This window comes from Sinohyriopsis cumingii, unplaced genomic scaffold (assembly GCF_028554795.1).
Source record: "Sinohyriopsis cumingii isolate HCF-2022 unplaced genomic scaffold, ASM2855479v2 utg002966l, whole genome shotgun sequence".
Taxonomy (NCBI): Eukaryota; Metazoa; Mollusca; class Bivalvia; order Unionida; family Unionidae; genus Sinohyriopsis; species Sinohyriopsis cumingii.
In genome coordinates, this window is record NW_028316354.1 from 224,491 (window position 1) to 235,970 (window position 11,480).

The window sequence follows — 11,480 nt, forward strand, 5'->3', positions numbered from 1 at the left end:
TCAGTTGGTTATTTATCAGGAGGTTTCAAGGATTATTGTATAGTTTACATTCAAAGAAACAGTTGCAGGCTGTCGGATTTTGATTCGGTCCAATTATACAATGGATTGGTAACACTGTGGCTTGAACATAGATTGGCCTTAAGTGGTGAATATTTATTCCTCAGCGTGGCATGTGTACTTGACAGTGTCCATCTGTAGAGTAAGAGGATGGCACTTTCTAGTCTTTATCTAATTGTTTTGGAAAACAGATGTAGATTTGGAGTTTCTTATATCATGTCGAAGATTGATCTATAATTAGATAGTTGAGTCTCTTAAAGACCTGTTTGTAAGCTGTAAAATGGTACTTCAAAATTCATACTGTTTTGTAAAGAATATCTCTTGTCCCCTAGTGGAACAACCGTTGGTGGAATAGTTTCGTTTAAAAAGACTGGCGTCAAATGATTGTCCATTTTATGAAATGTAACAAGCTTTTGCACTTTTATACACTATTATAAACCTAGCCAGCCATATTCTGTATATGCAAATTTGGAATTAACATTTTTGGTAATTCCAGCAACAAATTTTTCTTCTTCCATTTGTATATTTTCAAATCGATTAGAATCGGTTTGGTTACACCCATCTCACACCCCAAACTACATCATTTTGCTCTAAAATTATAATATCATTATCTCTTCATTTTTATACCAGAAAACTAATTTTCTTTAATTATTTATGTTGTTTAACGCCATTAAATTACGTAGGTGCGTGAATAAATAGTTTGGTAGTTTCACAGCAACTGGGCACAATAGTGTCTATGTTGAGCCAATTATTAGTTAGAAAGTATTTGAAGTTCTTTTGTAATGATAAAATCTTACAAACAAATCACTTTTCTTAATAAAGGGTCTAAGATCTCATAATCTGAAATTAGATCCCACATTATAATGTTACAAAGATTACTGCAGACTAGTAAAGTCGAGGTGAGCTATATAATTGTTGATTACACTCTGCATTTAACTTGTTGCAGTAGAATTCATTCATTTGCAATGTGGATAACTCGAACACTGCATCATAAATTGGTTTGCTAAGTTTGATACTCTTGTTTTTCACACTGATTAAGCCTAAGTCATCAGTAATGGCAAATGATAGATATTTTGACATGTAGAAAAATTATTGTAGTCTGTACATATATTTATGGATGTTCTTTGAGGTTTTCTTATTTTTAAGGAGCATATTGTGATAAACTAATCTGAGGAAGTCTTCTTCAAATTAGTTTCTTTTTTTTATTCAGTTCATTGCAAGATTTAATTAATGGTTGATGATCAAATACCAAAACTCTATGTATCTTTTCAGTTTTTAATCAATTGTAAAATAAAATGCTCTAAGTTTTAGTAGTGAATAACATATCATTTAGTTTTCATTATGATTATGATATTGTTGGTTTATTGCAATATACACAACTCATTTTATCTGAATTCTAGTAGATAGTTATATATGAACTGTACAACTTGCCACCCCCCATTGTGGAGATAACTTTCTGTCAGGAGAACATTTTTACACTGTGCAATTAGACATTATCCTCCATTACTCTGGTGGCCTAGTGGTTAGAGTGTCCGCCTCAGATGCTGGAGGTCGTGGGTTTGATCCCTGGTTGAGTCATACCAAAGACTTACAATATTGGTACTTATTGCTGCCTCGCTTGGTGCTCAGCATTAAATGGTTAGTGTTAGGACTGGTTGGCATGGAGTCAGGATAATGTGACTGGGTGGGTCATCATGCTACATGTCTGCGGCATGATGCGCCAGTGCTAGACATCACTATAAACTGCCACACTGCTGACGTCATAGTGATATGACTGAATTATTTTTAAAGCTACGTTAAAAATCCAAATTACACACACACACACATCCATACATTATGAATGTTCTTTTCTTCAGTTTGTGTTGCTATCATTTCTAGATGATTCCACATGAGCCCTATAGACTTAATTGGTCATGCATTCCCAGGATAATTTTGACTGAGTTGTATATTGATTTATTTTGTCATTGTGTCATGTGACTCCTGTGCATGATCCCCATTTGAGGCTCCCTCCTTCCCAGAGCCATTCTAACCTCCTACATTGTTTCATGCTTTCACATAGCAACTGATTAGGAATTTTATGCCCACATTTAAACCCATGAAGCAAATATTTATTTGTGACTGCCGAGTGCATTTGATTTGCCTTTATTATGTAGTGACCTTCTTTCTATAGACGGCATAATGATTTTCAGCAAAGAAAACAACCCCAACTCATTTCTACCTTTAACCATCGGCTCTTCATTTTAAAAGTCAGTGCTATACAGTTAGCACAAGGGGGGGGGTCAGTTATTAGTGCTAAAAAATTATATGTATATTGATTTTAATAGGGTAATATTAAGACCAATATATGTTTTCACTTGAAACCAAAGTTTGACATTTGTCTGAGCAAGATTTTAAACCAGTCACTATTTCGGACTTAGTAGGGGTAAATATTAAAATGTAAATCAAACTGTCTTGTGGCTGCAAGCACTGAAATAGTATATTAGGATTTTTGTGTGGACTCTAATAGACAAATTAATGCAAATTGTTGCTGAATCTATCATAAAATAATGATATTTGCTGCAGCCCACCAGAATGAGCCTGTCACTCGTAAATTATATTCATGGGGTCCAGACATGTTAGACTGGTGAGAACAAAAAACAAAAAGGGAAAATGCATCGTTTTAAAACATTTACCTGTGAAATTCACTGCAGACACATTGTATTGATTTGTAATTCAGTATTACCAGTCTGGTCATTTAAAATGCTTTTTCAAATTACCCCAAATCCACCGTCAGTTTTATACATCTGAAACATATCATCATCTTCCTGTTTGAGCGATTTTTAATTTGTGATGTTTACTGTTCTCATATTCTTTCAAAAACATAAAATATCTCCCTCCCCAAACATTGTTATCAATGACCATAAAATCAATGTTCATACTTCAGCACAACCATCAAGTCACACACAGGCAGGTTACTGCAAATTTTGTCAGTGTCTTTCTGAATATGTCAGTTGTATCAATTGGTCGATTTGTTTCAAGGTACTGCATATATTTGGATCACTTTTGGCATTTCTGCATATGTTTCATCTGTTTCATTTTTTTTCAGGAAAAACGCCATGTATCATGTACATCAATCAATCATGTAGCATACAACATCTGCAGAACTGTGAAATCGGAAAAGGACCTTACCTGCAGGTCCGCAGTAGAATTGGTAATGCCTACAGTTTGCATTTTAAATAAGACAAAATATAAAGAAGTATTATATTCTATTATATTATATTATATTATATTATATTAAATTATATTATATTATATTATATTATATTATATTATATTATATTATATTGCAATATTAAAGTGGTTCTTCTCTCTCTAACATCAAGAACATTGTTCGCAAACGTTGTTCTTGAGCTGAGAACTTACACCACTTCTGAAGTGGGAATGGAAAAAAATAAAGATGGCGCAACATGATGACTGATGTGACATATTTTTTTGTTCCAAGATTTCTCATTGCTTGGGTGAGCACAACCAGGAGTAATTAAGAATGTATACTTGACATTTGAGTGAATATCCACCAAACAGGTTGCCCAGAGATGGCATCTATTTCAACTCAGGTTCTGTTTCTCAATGTGCCTGTCCTTAACAGTTCTGTCTACAAGTTGATCCATTTTACACATACAAAATACAAGTTTAGTAAAAACGAAATGGAGAATTAGCTGTTCATTCTTACAGTTTACTAGTCACATACAACTATCTGTTAATATCTTTGACTGTGTTAATGCTCAAGACGTAGAATGCATATTTACATTCAACTATCTGTTGATATTTGTGACTGGGTGAACACTTGAATGGTCCAGTATTATTGGTAGGCTGGTCTTACTTTAAATTGTAATCTCACATCGCAGAGAAACTAGCTTGGATGCCATACTTGATTATACTTGTTAGTCTTTTGATAGAATAATTGTTAGATATTGATGATGATAATAATGGTATTGATGATGATTTTTATCACAACATAACAAAAGCAACAGCAACAAGAACAATAATAATAATAATAATAATAATAATATTGAAAATACCCACCACATCTAATTGACCTGACACAATTTTCATAAATTGATAATTTGAGCAGATAGATATATAGGCAAACAGACAGACTTACAGACAGACAGGCAGGTAGATATATTTACAAATAGAATGGCAGTCAGATAAATATACAGGCACATGTAGACAAACATATAGACAGATATACAGACACATATAGACAGACATGCACACACATATAGACAGACATACAGACACATATAGACAGAATGCAGACACATAGACAAACATAGACACATAGACAGACATACATACACATGTAGACAGACACATATAGACAGATATACAGCCATATATAGACAGACTTACAGACACATAGTCAAACATACAGACACATATAGACAAACATACAGATACATAGACATACAGACATATATACAAACATACAGACATATATAGACAGACATACCGACACATTTAGACAGACATACAGACACATATAGACAAACATACAGACACATATAGACAGACAGGTAGAGAGATAAATATATGTGTATTCTGTTTCTATTTAACAGCTTGTGTGTCGGCTCCTAACACCCTGCTGATAGTTTTGCCCATTGTATCTGGGATTATTGCAGTTGGATTAATACTGTTGATCATCTGGAAGGTGCTTACATCCTGGTATGACAAGATTGAGTACCGGCGATTCCAGCAAGAAGTTGATAATCCCAAATGGGGAATTGTGAGTACACATATCTGTACATGCCATTTGCTGTCTTTCATTTATACTTTATTTATACTTTTTTATTTCTTTTACTTTTTGATTTGCCTTTTCCTGTTCAATCTGTATTTGGGATATTCTATTTATTTTTAGTTTTTCTTCCTCTTCTTTTCCTTGTCGTCTTCCGCCTCCTCCTCCCTCCTCCTCCTTTCCAAAACTCATTTTTTTAATTAGTGGTTTACCAAAGATATCTTTTACAAATTCAGTAGCTAAATTTATGGAACACTTTTGAAAAGGAATAAAAGAAAAACCTAGTGATGACCTCCCTTAACTTTCCAAACTGAGGTTGAAATTAAATTGATTTCAGCGGAAATGAAATACAGTCAAAAGCAGATGAGTAGCACCTAATATTGGTTTCATATTGGATAATTGGGTATAAAATCATTGTTTCTTTATAGATTTACATTACAATTCAGGTTAGTGTGCCTTCTTATCCTAACCATAGGCACTTGGAAATAGGACTGGTACCTTGTATCCTTGAATTGAATTGGATGCCATTTCCAGTATGAACATATTGCACTCGGGTATCACAAATCAAAAGCATCCACAGCATCAATAGTAAAATTATGGTATTTAGTTCTCATACCAAAAATGGACATCCAAAAGCCAGTTTGAAACTTCCACCTGAATGCAGATATGAAAACATTGAAAATAAGGTGAGAAACCAACTCCGTTCAACTCATCCAACCATACTTTAAGACTATTCCAAGCAACAAGTGAGATGTGTATTTTATACAAGTACTGAAATTGAGAATGTCAGCCTTTTCTTTTTGTTTTTTTTAAGATTAAAGTCAATGTGACATGAAAGAAGTAAAATGGTTGCAGTACAATTACCGAAGTTGTGTATTATCATGGTTTTTGCACGATGGCATTATTTCTACATCACCTACCTGGATCATACTTTGAGAATTTTTTATGCTGTTTACTATGGAGACAAAAGGTCAAGAAAGGAAAATTATTTCCTCAAAATTTTCAGCTATCAGACTTTTACTTTCACCATTGTCTGTCAATCACGTACTTCTTCTATAATAAAGAAGGAGATTGATTTGGGTATGAAAAGGTCAAAAGGTCAGGTCACCATGCCTGAAAAGAACAAAAATAATTTTTTTTTGCATAATAACTTCTGTTCAAGACCAGGTACCATCGCCAGATCTTTTTGGATACTTGCAATTGAGGTACTGATTCAAGAGGCTGAAGGTCAAAGTACTTGTGATACAGAAAAAATGCGTTTTTCAAAATAACTTTTGTTCTAAAATTCCTTGTGGCAATGTTGTGCATGGCTTGCCTTTTCGGTAATAAAGAGACATACATTATGGGGTCTAATGGTGTGAGGTCATGGTCATGTAAGTCTAATGGTTTTGATATTTTGTGTTTTGCTCAAAACAGCAGACCTTGAGGAAAATCAAGGTCATAGAGACCCACAATAGTTAATAATCTCCTCATTTAATACTATATTACTGGTGCCTTAATAGGGGACTATTAAAGTATGGTGGGTGTATAATGTGCGATTCTGTGTACTCTTGTTCATTGCAGAGTTAGGTCATAGCGTCTTTTCGACATGCTGCAAATTTGGTATCCTTTTATTTTTATCATTTGTCTCTGTTGATGTTTCAGTCATCTGATGTTATAATCATGTGATCCCTATTTATATGTTGGTAGTGCAAAGTCATCATTTCTAAAATAGAAAAAGAACATCTCTCACTTTACCTGCCTCCTTTGCTTTGTTGTAAAAACAACAACAGGGAACCAGTGTGACTTTCCAAACAGAGATGAATGTGTGTTTTCAAGTCTTTGACGGAAAGGCTATAAACATTCTGATTGCCAATGTTAATCACATGAGAAATAGCAGTTTGTTGTGGTTTATTTAAATTTGAATTGGGATTTTTTAAATGTATGTACGTTTGTTTTATACAATGTAATGTGTCTACAACTAGCAGTACCATTGGTTTTGCTCTTACAGTTTAATAAGAGTGTTTCCAAGTAGCGGCATCACTGTTGTCTTTTTTCTTGCAGGGTAATAATCCATTGTATGAAGCTGCAAGCACCTCGTATGACAACCCTTTGCGAGGCAAATAATGGCCCACAAAGAGAATCAAAATATAATAAATCATTTTAGAAACCGGAATGCAAATGATAATGTATTGGTTCGGAGAATAATTCAAGAAATACTCATTCAAACAAAAGTAAAATGTATGCATTTTTGGAATGGAATTACTCACAATAAATATAAATCTTTTCTGATTCACCATATCCAGGAACTTTGTGCCATACTATTAGACAATGCAAGCACAATGTGCACACCACTGTTGCATTGAGTTTTCTGCAGTCAGCATGCCCATGTTTCATCTGTATGGACTATAGCTGTTCTTTTGGTAGCTGAACATTATAAAGTTTCTCAGAATTATTTTAGGCAATTATTTGAGCTTGACTAAAAATTGGGACTTCCAAAGACATTCAAGGTGAGCATGTAATTGGTATAAATATAACTGGAAATGTGAAAAACACACATGATGGGAAAGTTTGTTGTGCCTCAAGTAAGCGTATGTGGATTCAATAACAATTACAGACTGACAACACATCTGATCTTCCAAGACAATGCCACCCACTTGTAACCACGCTTTTTGGGGATCACCAAATATGCTGCTGAATTGATGTTACCATCAGCACACAGCAATGATGACCAGTCACATTCTCTTCATAGGTCAAGTTACTCTACAGACTGTCTGGAATAGCTTGAGCGCTACAATATTTGCCAGATTTTGTTTTCCATTAAAACGTTTTTTGTTAAGCATTATTTGAATTATGCTGATATATTTACTCTTAGATGTGAATTTTAATATCATATAAAAAGCTTATCTATCACACTAACTCAGATATTCTTAAACCTGCAATATAACAATAAATAATTATATCTTATTTTTATATGCATTAATGATGCCCTCTTTCAAGGTGCATGCAATACTGTTGTATTCCAAGCTAAATGTTCTAAAAGTAAGAAGATTTGTCTACAATTTACAATGCACTTGACACAGTTTATTCACCCTTGTTACATTTCCTTTGAAAAAAGCTGATGCAATCAAACAGATCGAAAAAGAGGAAAAAGGAATTCTGGTGTCGAAATTATTTCCAAATTTATTTCAGTAGCATCCCAAACTGGGCAATTTTACAAATAGTCAAATTATTGGTGAGACTTCTGACATTAAGGAAAGAAAAAATGCAAAAGTTTTAAAACTAAGAGGAAATGAAACAAGGTTAACCTGTTATTTAGAAGCAATAAAGTTATTTAGAAGTAAATCAAGTAGCTGACATATTGGCATCCTTTATTTTTTCACTGTAGTAGTGTAAACTTGCTCATGTTTAATAATTTACCATGTACATACGTTTTAACTATGGATCAATATTTGTTGAACTCTTTTTTTAATTTACCATATGTAGACTAATATACAAAATAAATATGTTGCGGAGGCTTAAAGCGAAGTTCGAATAAAGTAGAAACCAGAAAAACCGCGGTTCAGAGACCCGATACTATCGAAAATGGTTTATAGGTGATTACACGTCCTGTACATTTGATTTTAGTCTCAAAGGAAAACTTTCGATAGATGAATTTAAAATATTTGTAAGATTTATTGATATTTCTGCCAAACCAGCTTAATTTAAACCAGGGCAAATTTATGCCATATAGTATATACTAGAAAATATCAGGGACTGACTATTTTGAAGTGTGCATCATCTTAGAATATAGTGTGATATGTCTGTAAAAAAATATGCATTTTTTTCTAAACATAATTCTATTTTCACTTAAACAGATATGAATTATGCATCAGCTTAATTGCAGTTTGTATGATTGTACATGTAATTTGCTCAATTAACTGTACATTGCATCAGGTAAGTTGTATGTTTGCTGTGGTTATATTATATTTATGATTAAGCTGAAATATCTTGTGTTAACCTAAAATAGAATCTTATGCATAAATGCATAATTTTGACACATATACAATGCCAGATACTAAATTATGCATAATTTTGACACATATACAATGCCAGATACTAAATTATGCATAATTTTGACACATATACAATGCCAGATACTAAATTATGCATAATTTTGACACATATACAATGCCAGATACTAAATTATATCCTTGCTTGAAAGTTAAGTCCAACTGCCAATAACATTGATTGATGTACAAGCAGATCAAAATGTTATTTGTTACACTTATTGCTCCTAACAATATAAACATACCTAAATCTGCCAGTGAATTATTTGTTGTCAGATTAGGGTCTGTGAAGTTTGGAGTTGGACTCAACTTATAAACAAGTATGTAAGGTACTCTCTCATCGTGACATGTACTGTATCCTGGTGACATGTACTGTATCCACATTATACATTGATTCACGAATGACTGGAAAATAAATGTACATTGCATTTTATAAAAGAGTTACACTGTCAAAAAACTTTGGGACATACTTCTTGACACTTTTAGCTCCAGTCACATTTTCAGATCAGAAGAATGTGAAATAGACTAGTCTAGTCTAGTCTAGTCCAGTCTAGTGTAGTCTAGTCCAGTTTAGTGTAGTCTAGTCTAGTCTATATCGGTTGTAACTCCTTACATTACAGGATAGAACTTGAGTGCTCCTATCCAAAGAAATTTATAAAAATAACTGATTAAGTTCATTTTTTGCAAGTCTTGACCAGATAAATTTTGAAATCCTTCTGAGTTTCACGAACTCCATTTGAAATAAGCACAAATGTAAGATTCTATTTGTCAAAAGACAAGAGTACTGATTTTATTATATCAAATCATATAATAGTGTAGAATACTCACATTAAAATACATTTGGATGTCTGTCTTTTACATGAAGCTATAACATCATTTATGATGTTATGATGTGTTATCACCTGTTTTACATATATGACAATTTTGAATTTAGGTATATTGATGTCAACAACACATTATTCATGTTATATATATATATATATATATATATATATATATATATATATATATATATATATATATATGAACGTGAATAATTTATACATTCTTTTGATTTTGATTTTGTTATTCACTGATACAAGTAATGTCCTTTGTTTAAATTACTTTTGTAATAAAATATCTAGACTTATGTGCTTTATATTCTAAATGTACAGTGTGTGTGATTTGGATTTTTAACGTAGCTTTAATGATTTTTCAGTCATATCGCTACGATGTCTGCAGTGTGGCAGTTTATTATGATGTCCATCAATAGGGAATCATGCTGCAGACATGAAGCATGATGTCCCACCCAGTCACATTATCCTGACACCAGGCATACCAGTCCTGACACTAACCTCTTAATACTGAGCGCCAATGCATGGTAGCTGTTAGTACCATTTTTATAAGTCTTTGGTATGACTCAGCTGGGGCTCCAACCTATGACCTCCCGCATCCGAGGCAAATGTTGTAGCCACTAGGCCACCGGAGCGATCTAAATGTACAGTGTAACTTTTATTATCGCTGTTGATCTTTATCATTAAGAAGCTTTGGATATTAATCTTCAGCCATAGACCATGGAACTCGTAAACTTGACTGGGAGTCTTACTCCAGACTTGGAAATCTAGCTCGAAATTATGAAAGCAGCCTTTTAATTGGTCAAAGTAATTTTAAGTAATGGATCTTTTAGTAATGGAATTTTTAGTAAAGGTTTATGATGCAGGAGCCTGACCTTGTATGGGTAAAACTCCTCAGCTTGGGTGCATGCTAAGCCTTGTTGATATAACTTAAAATATGGTAAACTTTGTACTACTGACATCGGATTTGGCGTTGATGCCCACACAGATAAAACCATATTTGCATTTTGGTCAGGTTGTTTGAATACTGCATAAATATTGTTATACCTGGAATAATAAACTTGGTGATGGGATGCAATATGCTGAGTACTATATCTTTGCCACAAGTGTTGGTCACTGTGACCTTAATTTCACGCTTCACTGACTTGGGTTATTAATCTTCTACCACAGACCATGGAACTCATAAACTTGACTGGGAGTCTTACTCCAGACTTGGAAATCTTAGCTCGAAATTATGAAAGCAGCCTTTTGATTGGTCAGAGTAATTTTAAGTAATGGAGTTGAGTAAAGGTTTATGACGCAGGAGCCTGACCTTGTATGGGTAAAACTCTTCAGCTTGGATGCATGCTAAGCCTTGTTGATATAACTCATCTGTTCAAAATAGGGTAAACTTTGTACTACTGACATCGCCTTTGGTGTTGATGCCCACACAGATAAAACCATATACATACACACACCTTCACTAAATGTTGATCACTCTTTCTTTCCCGGTCCTTGGCAACAATCAGGAATGGGTATCATAGCAACTAGAAACAGGAGAGATAGCCAAGGAGGTTATTAGTTCAACATTCTTGGCTAAGGTTTTACATTTCGGTCATGTTGTTTTAATACTGCATAAATATTGTTATATCTGGAATAATAAACTTGGTAATGGGATGCAACACGCTGAGTACTATATCTTTGCCACAAGTGTTGGTCACTGTGACCTAAATTTCATGCTTCATTGACTTGGGTTAAATTGTTTAGTCTAAGTTTTTCTCAAGATCTGCTCATCAAAGAATCATTAAA

The 11,480-nt window shown here is 33.6% G+C and overlaps 1 protein-coding gene across 1 annotated transcript in view; it reads left to right on the plus strand.

The window, feature by feature from the left end:
• LOC149769945 (integrin beta-1-A-like) overlaps positions 1-9,997 on the plus strand; it is a 91,338-nt gene extending 81,341 nt beyond the window's left edge. The window contains exons 21-23 of the mRNA XM_089949634.1: positions 3,143-3,247; positions 4,656-4,822; positions 6,875-9,997. Coding sequence (XP_089805760.1) covers positions 3,143-3,247; positions 4,656-4,822; positions 6,875-6,937 — 335 coding nt within the window. The 3' untranslated portion in view covers positions 6,938-9,997. The remainder of the gene's footprint in view (positions 1-3,142; positions 3,248-4,655; positions 4,823-6,874) is intronic.
• Positions 9,998-11,480: the final 1,483 nt, after the last annotated feature.